General features: G+C 41.4%; 1 protein-coding gene across 3 annotated transcripts in view; it reads left to right on the forward strand.

Annotated features, from left to right (window-relative positions):
* PLEKHA8 (pleckstrin homology domain containing A8) overlaps window positions 1-24,127 on the forward strand; it is a 104,493-nt gene that overhangs the window by 50,368 nt on the left and 29,998 nt on the right. The window contains exon 14 of one of the 3 annotated variants that reach the window (NM_001199079.2): window positions 2,205-8,333. The exons of the other annotated variants lie outside the window; for them this stretch is intronic. Within the exon in view, the coding sequence (NP_001186008.1) occupies window positions 2,205-2,402 (198 nt within the window). The 3' untranslated portion in view covers window positions 2,403-8,333. Of the gene's footprint in view, window positions 1-2,204; window positions 8,334-24,127 lie in introns of those variants that run through there. 3 annotated transcript variants of the gene reach the window in all.

Raw genomic sequence — 24,127 nt, forward strand, 5'->3', positions numbered from 1 at the left:
AATAAAACAGCATCTGTTTATATGCATTTTTGAATAAAATTCTTATTTCTTCAAAATAAATTCCTAGTAGAACTGCTATGTCGAATACTAAGAACTACAACCACAGTTTACAGTTTTGAGCACTTAACATGCACTAGATGTTGTTTTAAGTGCTTGACATACATAAATTTCTAAGTCTCATAATCCTGAGATAGATTCCATTATTTTCCCTGCTTATAGACAGAGAAACCTGAGACACAAAGTGATGAGGTAATATACCCAATATTTAAATATTATTGCCAATAAAGGTGCTGGTTTTTAAGAAAATAGATTATGTAATGCATTTGGCAACAGCCTTATCAATAGAGGAGTTAATTCTGTAGCTAGATTGGCCTTTTCACCCTATTACTCACCAAGTCATGCCTACTTTGGAAGGTTTATAAGTTTTCTAACATGCTAACTTGCAAAGCCAAATTCATGTTAACTAATCTCAGTTGCTGAGGGAAACATTGTTTACATCCAAGGAATTTGACTTATCTATCAGCCAAATAGTGACCTTTTAATCTTTCAGAAGTTAAACTCTACTGAGCTGATAGCCATTTCAGGCAAGGTGGCTGCCTCCATCTTGGTCACTAACTAGCCTTCATTTGACCTTTTTGGTTTCCTCTTCAATCAGACTAGACAGTTGAACTCTATTACTGGTTCTCCCCTTTTTTTTCTAGAGTGCTGATGGCTGAGTGTAGAATTCTAGGTTAATAAACATTTTCCCTCCAAATTTTGAAGGCATTCCTCTATTGTCCTCCAGCTTCTACTGTTACTATTGTGAAATCCTATTCTATTATATATAATCTGTTCCTTGTCCCTTTCGAGATGTTTTAGATTGTTTTTCCCCACATTCTGAAATTTCATGATGTGCCCTTTTGGTCTTTATCATTCATTATGCTGAGCACTTGATTAGGTCTTTAAATCTGGAGACTCCTATCCTCCAGTTCTGGGAGATTTTCTTTTGTTATGTTTTTGGATAACTGCCTTCTCTTCATTTTCAGTTTTCCCACTCCCTTGTACTTTGACCATTATCTTAAGTATTTATCATGTGCCAGGCAGTGGGCTAAACACTTCCTACAGATCCCATTAATCCTTAAAATAAGGAAAGTGGTATTAGTCTTCTTCTATAGATAAGGAAACTGAGATTCTAGGAAGTTAAGCACTTTGCATCAATTCCTCAAACTGGTATGTGAAAGATCTGAGATTCAAGTCCAGGTCTTCTTCATCTAAGTCTGTGCTTTAGCCACTGCATGATAATGCCAGTCACTCTCTTACTGCAAAAATGGGGAGATCTGATTCTCAAAGACTTTCAAAGTATAAGGAAGATCAGGAAAGCAACTGTGGAATGATAATTCAAGATTCTTCAAAAAGCCTCTGCTGAGATCTAGTGAATGCCAGAAAACAGATTTTAGCAAGCTTAGGGAATATTGGCCCGCAAAGGAAGAGAAGGATAAGATGCCTAGGAAATCTGTTAGGGAAGTGGCATAGTATGGTGGTGTGGTTGAAAAACACAGAGATGATCCAAGTTCAGATCCTAGCCCTGGCACTCATTAGCTGTATGACATTTATATATAAAATAGAGATATAAACTGTACAGGGTTCTTATAAAGATCAGCTAGAATAAACTATGTTAAAGCATCAGCGCACAAGCAAACAACAAATGTTAGCTCCCTTCCTTTCTAGAAAGCATTCAAGAGTGCAAAGGAAAGATTATTCTTATGGGGGAAAAATAGAAGATACGCAAAGAAATATATAGAGATGAGATACAAATAAGAGAATGAGATGCCCTGGAAGACAGGCCATGTGGGAATAAAGACCATGATGGCAACATGCATATAGATTCTGAGGATTTGAGGGGAATAGTCTGGATCACACTGTGGATCAGAAGGGAGCTTTTCTCAGACTCTCTGTCTCAGCATTCCCTGATGTGATAGCATTATTTATCCTTAAGGTGGCCCAAGTACATGCTTGTTTCTTCTAGCCTTAAAGTTATTTGAATTGGCCCTTGAAACATAATTTTAGAGAAGCCACAAATTAGAAGGGTAGTCATATTTCTTTACTCTTGCTCTTCTCAGCTGTTTGTACGTGTGAAAGTATGTGTGTGTGCATGTGCACATGCATAAAAATAAGTGTGTGAGAGACAGACTTGATGCAGATTCTCATGGGTTATTCTTTTGCAGTTAGCTTTAAGGGCAGCTCCATCCTATGAAGATTTTGTGGCCGCGTTAACCGTAAAGGAAGGTGACCACCAGAAAGAAGCTTTCAGTATTGGGATGCAGAGGGACCTCAGCCTTTACCTCCCTGCCATGGAGAAGCAGCTGGCCATACTGGACACTTTATATGAGGTCCACGGGCTGGAATCTGATGAGGTGGTATGATGGCTGCTGGGCAGCACCTCCTAACTTCAGGGAATAAGTGCTAAAGTGTTTTGTTGCCCTACTTAATTTCCAGCAACAGCCTCAACCCTCTCCAACCCCTTCACTTGGGGGGATGGACAGGAGGTGGCAAAACCCAGTGCTTTTATAATTTTTAAAATGCATATGTGTTTTGTTTAAAGATCAAGGTGCTATATATTTCAGTTCAGCAGGCCTACTGGAAACCAAATGATAAGCTGCTGTAGACTTGAACGGCAAGTTATAAGAGCAGATTTAACAAACAAATTTGCTGTTATTGTGTATTGTATTGTTTTTATATTTTAGTCTAATGGGCCACCCAAACCCAAGCTGAAAATCAGCAAATTCCATATTAAGTACCATAATTCATAGCCAGTGTTTCAGCCAACTTAGACTAGACATTTGGAGGTAGTATAAGCTGCTTTGTTGAAGCTGTGTAGAGTTTGCTGTTCCTAGATGTTCTTCAGTGGACCCTCTTCACTGCAACTCTGTCAGTGATAAGGGCCTGTGTAGTAAAGATGTTCAGGGCATTCACATGACCATGCAATTGTGGGAGGCGAAGAAGACGTGGACAGGAGTCCCATCCTTGCTGACAGGCATGAAACCGTTGCTCTGAGAGGATTAATGGTGTGCCCTAGCCCCAAGTTGGAGGGGAGAATATGAGAGAGGTGGGACAGGTCATTTGAGATGACACCTCCCAACTGCCTACCATTTACCAGCATGTTCCCCATGCATTATCTCAATTGGGCATCACAAGTAATGATACCCAGAGGGATTATTACCCCACTTCAAAAGCAAGGTTTAGAAGTTGAGGGATCTGTTCACAGTCACATAGTTTTTAAGCAGAGGAGCCAGATAATTTCCAAGTGTGACCTGGACTGCCTCTGCATCAAAGTCATATGGAGTGCTTGTTCAAACAGCAGATTCCCAGGCCTTATTTTGGCCTAAAGAACCAGAGTCTAGGTGGTGGGACATAGGAATCTGCATTTCAATAAACTTTACACGTGATTCTTCTGCACACAGTATTGAAGAGCAACTAGATTAAATTCTAGTTTACAAAATTACCAGTTTTCTTCAAGAACTAAATGATATGTCCTTTTTTATTTTTTCAAAGAGGATGAGGCTGCTATTTAAATAAAATAGCTAAATGGAGAGTGAGAAGTGGAGCAAGTTCATTCAGCAGCATTCTTAATTGAGCCAGCATTGACACCCAGCCAGCAGGCCTTTGCATTGCATTCAGGGACCATGACTCTGAATCTGCTTACCAATCAATCTCGGTTTAATCACCAAAAGTGCAGAGCAGGCAAAATGCAGCTGTTTATCAATCTCAAAAGCTTTGGGACAGTGTCATAGTTGAAAGATGAGACTTAAGAAAACAGTTTCTTAAACTTCTTAAAACTTAAGAAACATTGTTTCATAAAACAATGTTGAGTGGGCATTCTTCTGCACAGTGTGATGCTCCAACCCTGGCCCTAGTCTCAGACCATGCTGCCTCGAGTGTGCATCGGAGAGAAGCCATGGGTACCTTCCCCATTAGAGGCTACTTCCTTCTAGTAACAGGAAGGGAAGTTCCAGCATGAGGTAGTTATCCAGGGTAGAAGGTCCTTTGAGGGGCTTGGTTGAGTTGAGAGCATCATCTCTAGATGATGCTGTTCCTGCTGCAGATCTCTAGGATGGAGAGAATTCTCTCTTTAGTCAGAGAAGTTTATGTAGGGAGGGGTATTGGTTTTGCCTTTGTGTGTCTTTAAACAAATGAACATTTATTTAGCTCAGATTAATTAGGTATTTTGCCCACATAAAGACTTCTGGAAAATACTTAAACTTGAAAAATCAACATCACATGTTTTAAAGCTAGGGAGAAAGAAGGGGGGTATTAAAATGATGTTGATTATTTTGTATTTTGCCAAGGTGTGTGTGTGTTATTTCCCTCCCACTCTCATGAGCAGTGAGTATAGATCTCCTTCTCTGATTAGTATGAATATGATGGCAGGACTCGGGGATAGTCCCTGCCCTTGACATAGCCCCCTAAAACAGAAAAAGAAAAAGCCAGTTTTTGCTTGTACTTTGAATGAAGATGTTTTAGGCATTGTACCATTTAGCGGGGATGATACCAGGTGGTTGTTAGAATTGTGCAGTGTGATCATTCTAAACAGCTGCTGGTGCTCCCTGTCACCTCAGGTGAACTCTGTGGTCTCTTGGAGAGGTAGCACTCTGAAAATACCTCAGGTTTGCCACCGCAACTCTGAATACACACAAAAGGAAAGCTGCTCAGCATGGCCATTTTGCATTTGTATAGGTAGTGACTAGATGTACACAACTTAATTTGCTGGGAATGAGGGGCTTAATATTATCTGAGATCATTGAGAACCCAGATCAGACAGAATAGCTTGAATAAGTTACATTTTCCAATTACCCTTTTTCCACATCTGTAGAAAGAGGGTAATATTTTTTAATAGGTATTTTCCCCACTGGAGCATATTACGTTTGCCTAAGATGTATAAAAGTTTGTTTAAGATGTGTAAAAGTTTGCTTAAGGAACTGAGGATCCTTAAATAAAAATATTAGAAATTAGAAATTGAACCTAATACTAAACAGTAAATTCAGCTTAACCTGAACCTTGGCATAGTCAGAGCTTCCTCCTACATCTAAAGTATTTGCTCTCTGTTTTAGTTAAAGTCATAATTTGCGCTGATGTGTAATCACTTTCCAAGAAGAGGGCAATGAGAAAAGATATTTAAAGCTTTCTCTCCATAGCCCTCCAAGACTTCTGGGACAACTAAATTTACTTTCACCATTACTGTGAGAGGAGGTGAGAAAACTCTAGTATTTTGTTGGCAGAGTAATCACTTTGTTCTCATCGCTCAAAGCATTTTTAGGATTATTTTTCTAGCGTAACCTTTAGAGAGAACTGGAAGAAAAAGGAAATTGGTCTACTAGGTATTGTAGACACAAATAAGTAACATTAGGCTAACCCCTTATGAGACATTTCCACACAATTTCATCGTGCCTGTACTTTTCTCTATGGTAAAAGCCAGTGTTTACACTTTGTAGGGATCAGGGTGTATTTGTTGAATTAAACAAAATATTTTCAATGATGGCAAGTCTCTTGACTTTTGAAAGCAAGTCAGATTCCTTATAGCTAATGCTGGTGAAAAATGTTAAATTGGGGAGATCCCTTTTGGGAGTGAAACCAAATTGTAACTATGAGGAGAAGATGGTCTTCTCATTGGCTCTTGATGTAGCTTTGAAGGGAGTTCCAGAAGAGGAGCTCTCACAGAATGTTGAGCCTGTGGGCCCAAGACATTGACTTCGAAGGGTAGTTCTCATTAGGATGTATAAGTAGTGGCTTGAGGCACCTTCTTACCATTTTTTGCATGTTATTCTGATTATTAAACTTCCCCCAATGTCATATTCCATGATGAGGGATTTCTGAACTCCATAGTCCAGCGTTGTTGCTTTTCTCTCTTCTTTGCTACTGAAAATTGCCAGCAGTACCGCCATCAGCACACCAAATCTACCCCCACTTATGTTTGTTCTGCCCCATTTCTCAGGAGCAGCTTCTAGCACATATGTAGAGTATCTGGCACCACCTTAGCCCAGGGCTGGGTGCCCGATCAGTGGGGATTCTGTTCCCCCACCCCCCAGACTGCAAGAGCTTCTTAAGAAGGAGCCCATATTCACATTTGTAGCTGGAAAGCGGGTGAATGACATGACATGGGGCACCTAGGAAAGATGATTATTAGAGGAGTGCAGCGGGAAAAAATTTGCACTCTTCTCCTTTTGGTTATTACTTTCCAAATATATTAACAAAAAGTTGATGCTTTTAACTTTATATTTTCAGAAGTGTTTTTAATTAAAAATATGTGATAGGGACCAAATAAGTAAAGTACATTTTTCTCCACTAAATTTGAAGTGAGGGAAAGAGGAGCCGAAGTAAGAGATTTTTTTTTAAGGAAACTTAATCTGATTGTGAAAATCATACATATGGAGAAATATCAGATAAGGCAATAGAGTCAGAGGGTCATGAGCAATAGACGATGATGCGAGGCATTTGGGGAGCTTCCTGGAGGAAAATTAAGTTTTTTTCCTAGCAAACTACCATGTCCTACAAGAACTTGGTTATATAATGGTGCGTCTCTGAATCACTGATTAAAACCAGTTGCTTCTGATTTTAGTCACAGGTTTTACAAGTATTCAGCTCTCCCTCATGTTTCATTTCTTTTTTTAAGATAATCTATCAACCTTTTTTAAATTTTAAAATTTTTAGATGTAGAATTTATAAGTAAAATATATTTTTAGCCATTGTTCTGTTAGCTGAGCTGATGTGTTTGGTCTTAGAGGGCCTGACTTCAGATACTCTTTGTGATCTTGTAAGGTCTCTTACACAAACTTCATTATGTATGGTAAATTTGTATTCTTATGGATTGTATATAGAATGCTTTCGTTAGAAGTACGTTCTACTTCTGTATGTCCCTTTGTAATCCGCAGTTGCTTACTCAGGGGTTTCATAGTCATTTCATAAAAAATAATTCACTAGCTGTCTAATGGTATTTTAAGACTGTTTATCTGTATCACAACGTCATTAGGAGTTCTTTCAACAATTCCATAAATATACTGTTTACTAGACCTTCCCTGTAAATGTTCCCAATTCCCATCCTGTCTCGGACAGTCAATAGTCCTGTGTACAGTGACTATTTGCATGATTTCTCATTGCACTGCTGCATTCAGGCACTCCAGGGCATGATTAAACAGTCATTAACAGTGCCTCTCTGGTACAGTTGATGCATGCATTGATCTTTCTTCTCTGCTGTTTTTATATAGCCTTTAATTAAAAGGAAAAAAATACCACTACTCTGCAATGCAAAAGTCTTCAAAATTCTTTGTTTCCTGTATTAATCACTTCTGTTCCAGAGTGAACAAATGTTTTCAGCTAAGCTATGTGAGAATGTAAGAATAATATCCTGCTTGTTCTAAATAGTTCATATATTTAAAGTGTGGTCAGTATTTCCTCCCTGTACCTTACAAACAGAAACCACCCTGGGATGGTTGATACCCCTTACAAAGTCGCTCTTACCCACACAGACTCCTGTGTATGCGTGTCTGTTTATAGGTGTATATGGAGTCAGTGTTGATAGGAAGGATGCTCTAGAAGTACTTCTGTTGTTTCCTAGAAGGCTATGAGCCAGTTCCATGGCATGTTTAATGTATAATTCCCATGTATCATGAGAATTTCACTAGAATGTCATTAAACAGCCCAACTACCTCATGTGAAATTGGCTGTGGACAATCTGTGTCAGATGAGAAATGTGTTCAGATAAATTTAATCTGGTTAATAGATTTAACAAATTAATGTCTACATAAAGAAGAAACATGATAGACCAGATGCCAAAGGCTAAAATGTACATAGATTTCCTTGGATTAATTTTTAAGTCACTGTTTAATTCCATGCCTAGTATTCTTATGAATGTTTGTGGTTTCATAGATTTATGCACTTTGAATATCTGTCACGTGCAGTGTTAATGTTACCTGTTCTTGTCTCTCAGCATTTTGAATGAGCATCATAATCAGAGTAGAAGGCAAGTTAAACTATAAAAGTGTCAAGTGGCTTGTTAACTTCTTAATTTAATGGACCTTTACTTAGAATATAATATGTTGGAGCCTCTTGGGACCAACCGATGAGCGACAGTTTCATGTTTAGATTTGTATTGTTTCTCTGTCCAAGTCCTTATTCTCTATCTTGTGGGGAGGGGTGACAGGGGAGGGTTTTACTTTTTTTGCAAAAATGTTTGAAAATATCTGTCAGATTTTATATTCGTTAGTTATAATAAACTTATTTTTAAAGTATTAAGTTCTTAAAGGTTTTTGTGTGGTTTTCTGCCTAATTGAATATGTCAATAAAAAGTCTCATTTATGGAACACACATGACTTGCTGGGCATCAATCTAAGCCGTTTACAAATATAAGCACATTTCATCCTCCTAATAACTCCATGGGGCAGGTACTGTTGTTATCCTCAGGTTACAGCTGGGAAAACTGAGGCATATATTGAGGAAGCCCCTTGCCTAAGATCCCACAGCTAGGAGGAATAGAGCCAGGCTACAAACCCAGGCAACCAAACTCCAAAATCTTTTTTCTTTTTCTTTTTTCTTTTTTTTTTTTTTTTTTTTGAGGCAGTCTTGCTCTGTTGCCCAGGCTGGAGTGCAATGGCACAATCTCAGCTCGCTGTGACCTCCACTTCCTGGGTTCAAGGGATTCTCATGCCTCAGCCTCCTGAGTAGCTGGGATTACAGGTGTGTGCTACCATGTCTGACTTTTAATTTTAGTAGAGATGGGGTTTCACCATGTTGCCCAGGCTGGTCTCGAACTTCTGGCCTCAAGTGATCTGCCCACCTCAGCCTCTCAAAGTGTTGGGATTACAACTTGAGCCACTGTGCCCAGCCCCAAGCTCCAAAATTTTTATGAAACTGTTTAAAACCTAAACAGAAGATCATTTTGAAGCATCAGACAGCCTCTGGAATGGCCTTGCCCTGGGTGTTTTAAGCATTCGAGAAAGGCTCGCTCCTTTCAGAGGTAGCTATGTTCTTTGGCTTGGTTTAATTCTGTTTTCAGAGACACTAGATGTAGAACAATTAGTAGATTAATTTGCTAAGCCTAATGTTTCAATGGCTGTGTGCTTAATTAGATGACATCTGTAGCAGATGCTTTTTTGTCTAAATCACTTGATGTCAAAGTAGTGTTGAACCTGTCAGGTTTTGCCTCTCACACACTTGTTTGTGCATATTAGGATACCTACGGATATGTATGACTGGCATTGGAGAGCTGTCCTGTCCACCCACTTCTCAGGGAATCTTCCCACTATTGCCCACTTGAGCCCTCTCCAGCCACCTCTTTAAACACAACAGCTAAGTCCGTTAGAATTGAGAGTGGGAGGGATTGAAAGAAGAGAGAAACAGGAGTGTTGAGTGGTAGGTGCTTGAGCAAAAGGGTCAAGTAGAGTTGGGACTGGGGTGGCTATGTTGTGCCATGTGCAAGAGAAGGAAGAAGAAGAAGCTGGTGGAGAGGAAGGATGGTGTAGGCACACTGAGAAGCACTGATGCAGAATCATGTAGTAGCCAGGGACACCAGCAAAGTTTCCTTGAAGGCTGGCTTCCCTTTCCTAGTTCCAGCTGTCTGGAGGCCCTTGTTCCTTGCCCTAAAGTTCCTCTTCTTGAGAAACCTGTACCTTTACAATACACTGCCTTGACCTTTTTACTTGCACTAATTTTAATGGGCCACTATCCCTTCAAACAATCACTGTGACGAGCTTATCTGTCATTGTTCCACACTGAATATAGGCAAATCTTAAGCAAAACCCAAATGAGATATGTTGAGGAATCACCACCACCATCTGCCTCACTGGGTAAGAAAGGAAGTGCCTTTCAGACCTGAAGTCAGTCTGTATGGGCTCTGCTTATTCTAAGTTGTGAGCAGTACCCCACTGATCCCCAAGATCTTTCTCATAATGGCTTCTTATAAATCTAAAACATCAATACCGCTGGAGCAGGCTGTGTAAGGACCAGCTATCTACCTCTGGCCTCTCTGTGCCTAGGTGGAGGAGTGTGCTGAGATGGGAGGTATATGAAGGGAGTTCATTTCTGTTCTTCAGCTGTACCCTTTGGGGTGCTTGGACTGCTGTCCAGAGGGTGAACAGAGCTGGTTTCAGAAAAAGAATGTGTTTGGATGTCTGTCCCAACTTCCAGTGGGTAGAGGAGTACAGCTGCCTTGTGGTCATGAGGGTCCAGCAAAGGAGAACAGAGTGTGGCTGTGCATGCCACTTGCTATTACTCCAGAATCTGCAGGTACTGGTGCATTTTCTGTTCTACCATCACTCTATGATAACCTGGACACACCTGGAAGATCTGTGCTCATCTGTGCTGCAGTAGAGAAACTGAAAGAGCAAGAAGGAATAGAATGACCCTAGAGTTGGTATTTTTATTTTTTTCTTTCACTCTTGTTGGTAGGTTAGAAGAGCTGCTCTTTTATGATATGAGCACATGTCCTGTGTGTGTCCACATGGATTGACACACACATCCTGCCACTGTCATTATTATTGTCATCCTCTCCAGAGGCACAAAATGGAGATAACCACCTTTGGAGCAGTGTGGTTCGGGTTGATGGAGAATTGATGAACGATGATGGTCTGACATCAGCACTGAGGACACAGATCACGTTTGGGATGATTTGCTGTGTGAATGCATTGTCCTCAGAGAACAAAGTTGTCGCATCTTTGCTGACACTTGTGTATGGCCAGTTTTAGGACCTTTTGCTTTGGCTTGAGAGTCCAGCTTGTTGGAAAGGTTTTTAGATATTGTGAAGTCAAATTCTGCTTCAGAGTCTTTTATGAGATCACCTTAGACAGTGAATTCCCTCATCCTCCCCTTCCCTTGATAATTGTGCTTCAGTGACCAACCCTCTTCCCCAGAGTTCTGTGGTTACTGGGGGAGACGTGATGATTCTCCACCTTGTTCTTAATTTAGACCTGGCTCTCTGCTCTCCTCCCTGCGGATAACCCTTCAATTATACTTCAGGCAAAGGTCACTCATCTAGGCTGCGGTCTCAGAGCTCCAATCCAGACCCACCTGCCTCCTGACCATCCCTTAGAGACCCTACCTTCACCTGAAACCCCAAAGCCAAACTTGGTTGCACCTACAGCTTTTCCATCCAAGTCAGTTGAGTCACCATTGTTCTAGTCTCTCAGGCAAGAAATTCAGACACTCTGAACTCTTTTCTCACTTCCTCTCTATACCTGCTGTGTCAGCAAGGCCTGCCTCAGCCTCCATACTCCCAGTGCTGTGCACAGCTATGCTTGATCTCTGAATTCTCTGCCCTTCAACCTGTCATGGCCTTCCAAACCTGAAAATGCTCCCTGTGACTCTATGCCAGGCTTTAAGTCCCTTCACAAACTTGGTATGCCCTTTTCTCATCCTTATTCCTGGAAGCCCCTCAAAATCTTCCCAGACTCAATACATCTCTGCTATGGATTTTACCTCTAAACATTCCCTGCATTTCTAAATGATACTTTATGAATTACAACTTAGGGATTGGAAGTGTGACTCCAAGGTAACTGGACTAATTCTTTGGTGTTAGGTTCTGGTTATTGGTGTAGCCACCTCTCTCATTAAATCATGAACTTTACTTTCCTGTCAATGTGCCCCGCACCTGACAGTGCCTTCCTTGTCCGTGGTAGAATTCCAAAACTGTCCTAGGAGTTGGGCGTCACCACCAATGTGCTTTGTGGTTCTTCCAGATGTGTTAGTTCTGTTAGCCAGCTAGATAAAAATATTTTTGAAGCAAAACCATACACTTCTATTCCCTCCTGCTCCCTTGGCTGCTCAGGAAATACTTTTTGAGTGCCTGACCACTCAGACTATAAATAATTTATGTGTTTTTTTATATTTTGTCTTTGCTAATGCACATGCAAAATGTTTGTATTTTATAGGTGCTTATATATATCAAATTATGAACGATTAGAATGCAAGGTCCAGCTCATGGTTCTCACCCTGTTTGTGCATTAGAATCACGGGAAGGACTCAAAAAACAAGCAAATAAGAAAAAATATATATATCACTTATATCTGGGCATCTCCCAGACCACTAAAATCAGGCTTAGGAATGTGGCCTGTCACTGATGTTAAAATCTCCCCAGTGATTCTAATTTGCAGCCCAGAGTGAGAACCCCCAGAGCTGCTGGTTTAGTCCTTTAAAATTGTAATGTGGAATCTTTTAGGATAAATATGGCCAGATCACAGCCCCTTCATCCCCTAAAGCTGAACATAAAGAACAACCAGAATAAATAAAAATTCAAAAAGTAAAACTCAGTTAAAAAAAATTCACTAGCACCCAGGCAATGGAAGGAGCCCAACCTTGTTTTTGTGTCTTAAACTTCAAAAGATGATAGTCAAACAAAAAGACCAGATTTTTCTGGTAAGAAAGAAGAGCTCCTAATCCCACCCACTAGAGGGGATTGGCAAGATGCAGAACACTCATTGAAATTTAGGGTTTTGGAAAGAAGTTAATTGGTGAATAGGGGCAGGATGAGTATCTTTATCTCTTCCTTATTTTGAGTGGGGGTGTTGTAGGGTGGGGTGGGGGTGGGTTGTGGGATGGAGTTTGCTGGGGAGAGATGGGTGAAACAGAGGACTGGAACTAGCTCATCCCTGAATTAAGAGACAAACCCACATTCCAAAGGCTGTGTCCCCCGTACATACAGTAGATATGTCTCCTCTCCATTCAGAATTCACTGTGGTGCAGGACTTAACGCAAGTATCAGAAGACAGAGCAGAGTCCAGTCCTCTAGTAAAAGCCTCTATACACAGCTCCTTCCTCCTCCATACAGACACAAAGACACGAACAGGCTGGGCTCATATTTGGCTGGTACACACTAATGTGGCTGTGCTGGTTATTAAAATATCAAAATACTTCCACACCACGATGGAAAGAATCACTTATCCAAGTGTCTCATGCTGTTCTGGCCACCCCAGCCCCTCTCACAAGAAGCCCCCCCCCCACTCCAGACTGCCCCCACAGACCAGCAACTATAGGAGTAACATGTGGCCCAGAGCTATGACCAACCTCTGTTCTGTCTGCTCAATGTCTGTGACATGTTGATGCTTAAATATTTTCAGTGTCATCCATTGGGAAAGTACACAGAACACAACCCTATAGGGGAAGCGAAATAGATGCCAAACAAGATGGGAAATATGTCAAGGAGAATACACTGATACTGTATGAAAGCAAATACCTGGTCTGAACAGAGCTGCTCACCTTAAACATGAGCAAATGTAAGGAAGATGGCCTGGCAACTGTGTGAGTATGCTACAGCCAGAAAGGGGATGGGGGTGGAGTGGGAAACAGGTGAAACCAATATGGAAAAAAAGCTAGTCCAAGAAACAAAAGTTCCCACAGGTGTGTTGTGCTCTCAGAGAACTTAGAAAACATGAACTCAATAAAACAAGCACTCAGGAGCCAGTGAAACAACGGAATGAGATAAAAAGGCAGATGGCAGAGATAAGAAAACTTCCCTAAAATAATATAGAACAAATAAATATATTCGAAATAGCAAAAAACATGGTTGAAAATGGAATTGATAACAGAAGAAAAGGCTTGAAATGATGCAGTGAATGAAGAATTTTAAAAACAGGGATTCAAGTAATTCCTGAAAGGATAAATGTAGGAGTATCGAGATATTCTGACGTAAGAATAATTGGTGACCAAAAATAAAAAGGAACTAAAAAAGTATCTGGAGATAAAATACAGAAGATTTTTCCTGAAATGAAGGAAGGAATCTCTAGATTAAAAGAGTGCACTATGTTGTAGGAAATCCAACAGAAAACACTTGACACCAGAACATACCCTGATGAAGATCCTGAACTTCAAGAATGAAGAAAGAATTCCTGACCATTCAGGCAGAAAAAGCAAGTCACCAAGGGACCTCAAACTTCCTTTCCACAAGATTCTGTGACGGGAAACAATGGGGGAGTATTTCCGAAGTTCTGAGTAGGAAAAAAGAATGACTCAAATGTATTATTGCCAACCAAGTCGTCAAATCTAATGTCAAGTTCTCTTAAGCAGGTAAGAACTCAGAACATAATACCCGAGTGCCCTTCTTAAGGAAACCATTTGATAGGAAAGATGAACCAAATAACTCAATGATGGATGAGCTGGTAGAAAAAAAGCTGGTGGTGAACCAAGGTCAAACTGGAAATTATAGTCACAGTATAGATATAGATTATAAATATTACAAACCCTAAGATAGCTAATAAATTGGGAATGGGAGAAGGGAGGATATAAGAGCACTAATGCCCTCTTATTTTCATAGCAGAGACTTGATACTGTCTCAACTTTTTTCAAAAACACAATTTCTTAAATTTTTTGGTAATCTTTTAAATAAACAGATTTCTAAAAAGAAATACGTATTGTTTCAGTTCACTTTAGTTTCTTGTCTTAAATACGAGCCAATTAGCTGAATGCTATTTATTTAAAAATAAATGTGATAAGAAATAAATTAAAAATAAATATGATTTTACTTTTATAAAAATTCCTCAGCCAGGCATGGTGGCTCACACCTGTAATCCCAGTGCTTTGGGAGGCCGAGGCAGGAGGATCGCTTCAGCCAAGGAGTTTGAGACCAGCCTGGGCAACAGAGCAAGACCCCTTCTCTACAAAAAAATCTTTAAAAATTAGCCAGGCGTGATGGTGCATGCCTGTAGTTCCAACTACTCAGGAGAGTGAGGTGGGAAGATCGCTTGAGCCCAGGAGTTCAAGGCTGCAGGCCACTGCCCTCCAGCCCGGGCAATACAGCAAGACCCTATCTCTAAATATATATTTCCTCTATCTCTCTATCTCTGTAGAGACAAATCAAGAATTATATTCAGCTAAAGTGGATTACGATTATTTTTAGGTGGGTATTGATTTTGTTTTACTCTTTTTTTTTTTTTGTACTTTACTATATTGCTTGACTTTTGTTTGATGCCTGTGCTATCTTTTTATTTTTTAATGGAGGATGGGAGGTGTTTTTCTAAAAACAAGGTTAAAAATCATTGTAGAGTGTGGTGGACCCCTGGCAGGTGCTGCTCCTTATAATGACATTTGCTTCATAACTCCTATCAAGGTTCTTTAAAATTTCTAGCTTTATCTCCCTACATTTTTTTTTCGCTGCTAATTTTTCTCATAAGCTGCTATTCCTTTACCCACATGAAGCTATTGCTCATCCAAATATTCCATTTTATACAACTCATTAAGGATTGGGACATTCTTTTGGGGCTAAAGGGAAAGACTGAATGCCAGTATGATACCTAGGGACTTGCCCAGTACATCTGAAATAAATGGAAAATTAGGGGAAAAAAAGCCATTTGGAGTGGTTGACAGTCATCTTACAAGAAGCCAGAAAGACTCTTAGCAACATAGGGATTTTGCACATGAATTGGCTGCAGTTCACCGAAGGAGCTGAAAGATTTCTTTCTTTGTGCTTCTGTGAGTTTGGAAATGAAATGTCAATCCTTTCTCTGCCCAAGTGAAATTGCTGGGCCATAGAGCATTAGTTCAGCATTAGCTTATGCTGATCAAACCCAGCCATCCAGAGATGGCAGATGAGAGAATGGAGCAGTAAACTTTATTCCACACACGTCTGTTTTAAGGACCATTCAGCCTTATGTTCATAGAAGCCCGTGGGAGCCCTATATTCTCTTGTGGCATGTATGTGAGCAACTAAGGACCCTGTCTCTGTGTGTTACACAAGACTTTTATAAAATCCCAAATCCTCAACTTGATTTGTATGAAAAGATGATCACAGGATTGTGGAGCTGGAAGACTCCTTCGTTCATAGTGGGAGTCATAGTAACTATTGCAAAAGATTGTTATAAGGATCAAGTCGGGAATTGTGCACAGTGTCTAGCACCAGGCAAGAGCTACAAAAATGGCGGTGGTAATAATAGTCGTTGTTATTGTTTGAAAGGGAAGTATGGCTCCATCATGCCTGGAGTTTACCTGGTGGAATAAGCCTTTTCTTATTTGTTCCACTTGTCCCTGCGCTCACAGAAGATTCACTGCTGCCCCTAGTCTCCCCACTTTGCACTGTGTGTCACGGCACCTTCAAGTAGAAGACCCTCATCTAATCATGTCTGTATGTGAATGTGGCACTACCATTTCCTTGCCTGAGCCCCGGAGCCAGCTGCAGTGCTCCACAGCTGTATCCCAGTTGGAGGATTCCAGAAGAATGGCTAACTGAGCATTAGGATGCACCTGACACTCGCCATAGGACCCCATTCTCCATACTCGAGAGGACATCTGTTTTTCTGCCTTCATCTCCTCCCCTTATTCAGAGCACACTCTTATTCCTTTGAATGAACTGCCTTCTCCACTCTGAGCTCTGGTTGGGCCGCCAGTCACAGTCCCCAGGCCTCTGGCCACAGCGTGGGCATATGATCCAGGATAGGCCCATCATGGGACTTCCCTGGGACTATGTATTTAGAGACTGGGAGAGAGGATCCCTTTCCCCTAGGGTTAAAGTGAGATTGAGAGAAAGAGAGGATAGAGATATGACATTTAGTCCTGAATCAAATCATTCCTGGGGCCACCTCCATGCTTGCTTTTTCTGGTTATGTAAGTCAGTAAGTCCCACTTTATTTAAAGTTCATTGGAATTAGGATTCTATCACTTGTAACCAAAAGAAGCCTGATAAGTTTTCAAATAAGTCCAAGATATGCCTTTGGTGAGGTTACCAGATTTTCTCTCAATGCTTTCCTCCTCTGCATAACATATGGGCACGTTATTTTACAGTGGGGTTAACAGAAGAAAATTGAGAAACATGCCTAAACTGGGGCCAACTGGGGTCCAATTTCAGTTATAACTATTTGGTCTGCTGCAGCATCAGGACACTGGGCTGTTAGCTTTTACTTCTTTCCTAAATAACAATAATAATTATGAATACTTATGAACTACCAGCCACTGTGTGAAAAACTTCATATAGGTTCTCACTTAACCCTGAGAGTAGCTGTGAAGTGGACACTATTATTAACCCCATTTATAGGTGAGAAGAGGAAATGTTGCTTGTCTTGCTCAAGGTGGGTGAGAAAGCACATGAGTGGTAGGACTGTGAGCCCAGACAGGCTGCCTCTAAGCCCACAGCCTTACCACTATGTGGCTATGTCCTGTGATGTAAGACAGAGCGGAGGCTGGAATCAGACCACGGGTCAAATCCCAGCACTGCCCCACCCTCACCATGGGATTTTGAGCATGTTAGTTAACATCTCTGGATTCACTTTCTCCTCTGTAAACTGAGATAAAGAGATTGCACAACCCTGCTCATAAGATTCTTGCAAGGACTAAATGAGGCAGGGGATGTAAATCACCTGGCATGTTGCCTTACTCTCCTGGACAGGCAAAAGCTTGGTGTTTTCATCATGACCCACTTCTGAGTCTCCTAAGCTCAGCTGCCTGCCGCATGCATGGGTACTCAGCTCCAAGCAGCTCCTCTGCTTCCTTCTCATCTTCCTGGGTGTGAGCATGGAAACCATGTTGGACTTGGAATGGTCAGATTGGACTCTGGTCTGCCTTTCAGTTTACAAACTGGGTCACCTTGGACAAATCCTTTAACCCCTTGATCTTTTGTTTCCTAGTCAGTGAGACTGAGATGGTGTTGTTATGAGGATTAGCTGAGATGACACATTGCTAGCGTATAGCACTGTGCCTGGCACATGGCTAGTACTACTTAAGTTATGATGGAATGGTTAGGGGACATATGTACCTGTTTCTGACAGATAGCTAATTCCTTTTCAGCTCACTCTAACTGTACCTAGACACAAAGGAAATTACATTATCCGAAGGGACATCTTTAGACTGTTCATAAATGTCATCACTCATACTTAATGTCTTTTTCTTTTAAATTCCATTTAGTTCTTTGATTTAATCTGCTAAATATTAGGGATTGGTAGGAGAGCAAGTTTCTACTTTTTTTTTTCCAGACGGAGTCTTGCTCTTGTTGCCCAGGCTGGAGTGCAGTGGCGCAATCTTGGCTCACTGCAACCTCCACCTCTTGGGTTCAAGCAATTCTTCTGCCTCAGCCTCCTGAGTAGCTGGGATTATAGGCGCCTGCCACCACGCCCAGCTAATTTTTTGTATTTTTAATACAGCCAGGGTTTCATCACATTGGCCAGGCCGGTCTCGAACTCCTTTTTTTTTTTTTAATTTTATTATTATTATACTTCAAGTTTTAGGGTACATGGGCACAACGTGCAGGTTTGTTACATATGTATACATGTGCCATGTTGGTGTGCTGCACCCATTAACTCATTTAGCATTAGGTCATTTAGCATTAGGTATCTCTCCTAATGCTATACCTCCCCCCTCCCCCCACCCCACAACAGTCCCCAGTGTGTGATGTTCCCCTTCCTGTGTCCATGTGTTCTCATTGTTCAATTCCCACCTATAAGTGAGAACATGCGGTGTTTGGTTTTTTGTCCTTGTGATAATTTGCTGAGAATGGTGGTTTCCAGCTTCATCCATGTCCCTACAAAGTACATGAATTCATCATTTTTTATGGCTGCATAGTATTCCGTGGTGTATATGTGCCACATTTTCTTAATCCAGTCTATCATTGTTGGACATTTGGGTTGGTTCCAAGTCTTTGCTATTGTGAATAGCGCTACAATAAACATACGTGTGCATGTGTCTTTATAGCAGCATGATTTATAATCCTTTGGGTATATACCCAGTAATGGGATGGCTGGGTCAAATGGTATTTCTAGTTCTAGATCCCTGAGGAATCACCACACTGACTTCCACAATGGTTGAACTAGTTTACAGTCCCACCAACAGTGTAAAAGTGTTCCATTTCTCCACATCCTCTCCAGCACCTGTTGTTTCCTGCCTTTTTAAAGATTGCCATGCTAACTGGTGTGAGATGGTATCTCATTGTGGTTTTGATTTGCATTTCTCTGATGGCCAGTGATGATGAGCATTTTTTCATGTGTTTTTTGGCGCATAAATGTCTTCTTTTGGGAAGTGTCTGTTCATATCCTTCACCCACTTTTTAATGGGGTTGTTTGTTTTTTTCTTGTAAATTTGTTTGAGTTCATTGTAGATTCTGGATATTAGCCCTTTGTCAGATGAGTAGGTTGCAAAAATTTTCTCCCATTCTGTAGGTTGCCTGCTCACTCTGATGGTAGTTTCTTTGCTGCGCAGAAGCTCTTTAGTTTAATTAGATCCCATTTGTCAATTTTGGCTTTTGTTGCCATTGCTTTTGGTGTTTTAGACATGAAGTCGTGGCCCATGCCTATGTCCTGAATGGTATTGCCTAGGTTTTCTTCTAGGGTTTTTATGGTTTTAGGTCTAACATGTAAATCTTTAATCCATCTTGAATTACTTTTTGTATAAGGTGTAAGGAAGGGATCCAGTTTCAGCTTTCTCCATATGGCTAGCCAGTTTTCCCAGCACCATTTATTAAATAGGGAATCGTTTCCCCATTTCTTGTTTTTGTCAGGTTTGTCAAAGATCAGATAGTTGTAGATATGTGGCATTATTTCTGAGGGCTCTGTTCTGTTTCATTGATCTATATCTCTGTTTTGGTACCAGTACCATGCTGTTTTGGTTACTGTAGCCTTGTAGTATAGTTTGAAGTCAGGTAGCATGATGCCTCCAGCTTTGTTTTTTTGGCTTAGGATTGACTTGGCAATGCGGGCTCTTTTTTGGTTCCATATGAACTTTAAAGTAGTTTTTTCCAATTCTGTGAAGAAAGTCATTGGTAGCTTGATGGGGATGGCATTGAATCTATAAATTACCTTGGGCAGTATGGCCATTTTCACGATATTGATTCTTCCTACCCATGAGCATGGAATGTTCTTCCATTTGTTTGTATCCTCTTTTATTTCCTTGCATAGTGGTTTGTGGTTGTCCTTGAAGAGGTCCTTCACATCCCTTGTAAGTTGGATTTCTAGGTATTTTATTCTCTTTGAAGCAATTGTAAATGGGAGTTCACCATGATTTGGCTCTCTGTTTGTCTGTTATTGATGTGTAAGAATGCTTGTGATTTTTGCACATTGATTTTGTATCCTGAGACTTTGCTGAAGTTGCTTATCAGCTTAAGGAGATTTTGGGCTGAGACGATGGGGTTTTCTAGATATACAATCATGTCATCTGCAAACAGGGACAATTTGACTTCCTCTTTTCCTAATTGAATGCCCTTTATTTCCTTCTCCTGCCTGATTGCCCTGGCCAGAACTTCCAACATTACGTTGAATAGGAATGGTGAGAGAGGGCATCTTTGTCTCTTTTGATCTTTGTTGGTTTAAAGTCTGTTTTATCCGAGACTAGGATTGCAACCCCTGCCTTTTTTTGTTTTCCATTTGCTTGGTCGATCTTCCTCCATCCCTTTATTTGAGCCTGTGTGTCTCTGCATGTGAGATGGGTTTCCTGAATACAGCACACTGATGGGTCTTAACTCTTTATCCAATTTGCCAGTCTGTGTCTTTACACTAAATTGCCCATTTACACTTAAGGTCAATATTGTTATGTGTGAATTTGATCCTGTCATTATGATGTTAGCTGGTTATTTTGCTCGTTAGTTGATGCAGTTTCTTCCTAGCCTTGATGGTCTTTACAGTTTGGCATGTTGGTACCGGTGGCTGGTACCAGTTGTTCCTTTCCATGTTTAGTGCTTCCTTCAGGAGCTCTTTTAGGGCAGGCCTGGTGGTGACAAAATCTCTCAGCATTTGCTTGTCTGTAAAGTATTTTATTTCTCCTTCACTTATGAATCTTAGTTTGGCTGGATATGAAATTCTGGGTTGAAAATTTTTTTCTTTAAGAATGTTGAATATTGGCCCCCACTCTCTTCTGGCTTGTAGAGTTTCTGCCGAGAGATCAGCTGTTAGTCTGATGAACTTCCCTTTGTGGGTATCCTGATCTTTCTCTCTGGCTGCCCTTAACATTTTTTCCTTCATTTCAACTTTGGTGAATCTGATAATTATGTGTCTTGGAGTTGCTCTTCTCGAGGAGTCTCTTTGTGGCGTTCTCTGTATTTCCTGAATTTGAGTGTTGGCCTGCCTTGCTAGATTGGGGAAGTTCTCCTAGATAATATCCTGCAGAGTGTTTTCCAACTTGGTTCCATTCTCCCTGTCACTTTCAGGTACACCAATCAGATGTAGATTTGGTCTTTTTACATAGTCCCATATTTCTTGGAGGCTTTGTTCGTTTCTTTTTATTCTTTTTTCTCTAACCTTCTCTTCTCGCTTCATTTCATTCATTTTGTCTTACATCGCTGATACCCTTTCTTCCAGTTGATCACATCGGCTACTGAGGCTTGTGCATTTGTCACATAGTTCTCGTGCCGTGGTTTTCAGCTCCATCAGGTCCTTTAAGGACTTCTCTGCATTGGTTATTCTAGTTAGCTGTTCGTCTAATTTTTTTGCAAGGTTTTTAACTTCTTTGCCATTGGTTTGAACTTCTTCCTTTAGCTTGGAGTAGTTTGATCTTCTGAAGCATTCTTCTCTCAACTCGTCAAAGTCATTCTCCATCCAGCTTTGTTCCGTTGCTGGTGAGGAGCTGCATTCCTTTGGAGAAGGAGAGGTGCTCTGATTTTTAGAGTTTCCAGTTTTTCTGCTCTGTTTTTTCCCCATCTTTGTGGTTTTATCTACCTTTGGTCTTTGATGATGGTGACGTACAGATGGATTTTTGGTGTGGATGTCCTTTCTGTTTGTTAATTTTCCTTCTAACAGTCAGGACCCTCAGCTGCAGGTCTGTTGGAGTTTGCTGGAGGTCCACTCCAGACCCTGTTTGCCTGGGTATCAGCAGCGGTGGCTGCAGAACTGCAGATATTGGTGAACTGCAAACGCTGCTGCCTGATCGTTCCTCTGGAAGTTTTGTCTCAGAGGAGTACCCAGCCGTGTGAGGTGTCAGTCTGCCCCTACTGGGGAGTGCCTCCCAGTTAGGCTACTCGGGGGTCAGGGACCCACTTGAGGAGGCAGTCTGCCTGTTCTCAGATCTCCAGCTGCATTCTGGGAGAACCACTACTCTCTTCAAAGCTGTCAGACAGGGACATTTAAGTCTGCAGAGGTTACTGCTGCCTTTTGTTTGTCTGTGCCCTGCCCCCAGAGGTGGAGCCTACAGAGGCAGGCAGGCCTCCTTGAGCTGTGGTGGGCTCCACCCAGTTCGAGCTTCCCGGCTGCTTTGTTTACCTAATCAAACAACTAACTCGGCAATGGCAGGTGCCCGTCCCCCAGCCTCGCTGCCGCCTTGCAGTTTGATCTCAGACTGCTGTGCTAGCAATGAGCGAGGCTCCGTGGGCGTAGGACCCTCCAAGCCATGTGCAGGATATAATCTCCTGGTGTGCCGTTTGTTAAACCCGTTGGAAAAGCGCAGTATTAGGGTGGGAGTGACCCGATTTTCCAGATGCCATCTGTCACCCCTTTCTTTGACTAGGAAAGGGAATTCCTTGACCCTTGCGCTTCCTGGGTGAGGCGATGTCGCGCCCTGCTTCGGCTCACGCATGGTGCACTGCACCCACTGTCCTGCACCCACTGTCCGGCACTCCCCAGTGAGATAAACCCGGTACCTCAGTTGGAAATGCAGAAATCACCCGTCTTCTGCGTTGCTCATGCTGGGAGCTGTAGACTGGAGCTGTTCCTATTCGGCCATCTTGGCTCCACCTTGACCTGGTCTCGAACTCCTGACCTCAGGTGATCCACCTGCCTCAGCCTCCCAAAGTTCTGGGATTACAGATGTGAGCCACCGTGCCCAGCCTTTTCTTTCTTTCTTTTTACAATTTCTTACAAGTTTTTATTTTTATAAAGTACTTAAATATCTCAAATTTCAGAAAACAAGATATTTAATCAAACATCCAAACAGAGAATTCTCTAATATAGCCCCTTATCAATTCCCTGCATTGTAAGACAGTTCTTTTAGTAGAAGTGTCTCCACACCAAGCAAGAAACAAAACACCACAAACAATGAATACCTGCGGTATCCAAGTCACCAATTAGATGCCTTGCAGACCCAGAAATACATCAGAAACACTCTGCTCTCCAGGAATGTGCAGTGTAGTAATGGACATAAGACATATTCTTGAAAAACTATGCTGTAAAACAGAATGTAATGCAGGTTCTCTAAGAAGTATAAACAAATGCATTAGGAACCCAGAGTGCGGAGTATGTCCTTGTAGGTGAAGGCGAGGCACAAAGTCTCCCTTGAGGTGGCAGTGAAGTTCATGTATAATGAATGTTGTGTTCCTTGGCACTCTTTTGGCTGCAAATGACCAAAGACCTAAGTAATGCTGTTAACCAGCTCAGCCTCATTGACTTTTGTATAGCACTACATCCAGGGAGAATACACATTCTTTTCAAGTACACGTGGAATATACACCAAGTTATACCATATGCTGGACCATAAAACAAATTTATAATCATTGATCCAAAGAAGAATTCTGGGAAGTGGAGAGTGGCAGCAGGATAATTCTTCACTCTCTGTGAATTCCCACATGAAATAGAACAACTAGATAACATAACAAAAAATTCATGAACAGCTTGTATAACAAAGCTAGTTATTCATTTCCTAAGGGAATAGCAAATCACCACCAACCAGGTCGCTTAAAACAACAGAAATGTATCCTCTCATAGTTCTGGAGACTGGAAGTCCAAAACTAAGGTGTTGGCAAGTCCATCTCCCTCTGAAGGCTTTAGGGAGGGATCCTTCCTTACCTCTTCCTAGCTTCCGGTGGTTGTCGGCAATCCTAGCATTCTTTGGCTGTAGCAGCATCACTCCAATCTCTGCCTCTATCTTTATGTGTCTGTTGTCTTCATGTGTCTCCAAATCTCTCTCTCCTCATAAGGAGACCTGTCATTGGATTTAGAGCCCACTCTAATTCAGTATGACCCCATCTTGACTATATCCGTAAAGATCCTATTTCCAAATAAGGTCACATTCACAGGTACCAGAGAATAGGATTTAAATATATCTTTTGGGACTAGGCACGGTGGCTCACACCTGTAATCCCAGTACTTTGGGAGGCCAAGGAGGGTGGATCACTTGAGGCCAGGAGTTCAAGACCAGCCTGGCCAACATGGTGAAACTCTGTCTCTACTAAAATTACAAAAAATTAGCCAGGTATGGTGGTGTACACCTGTGGTCCCAGCTACTCAGGAAGCCGAGGCAAGAGAATCGCTTGAACCTAGGACGTGGAGGTTGC

Source organism: Pan troglodytes, chromosome 6, assembly GCF_028858775.2.
Source record: "Pan troglodytes isolate AG18354 chromosome 6, NHGRI_mPanTro3-v2.0_pri, whole genome shotgun sequence".
Taxonomy (NCBI): Eukaryota; Metazoa; Chordata; class Mammalia; order Primates; family Hominidae; genus Pan; species Pan troglodytes.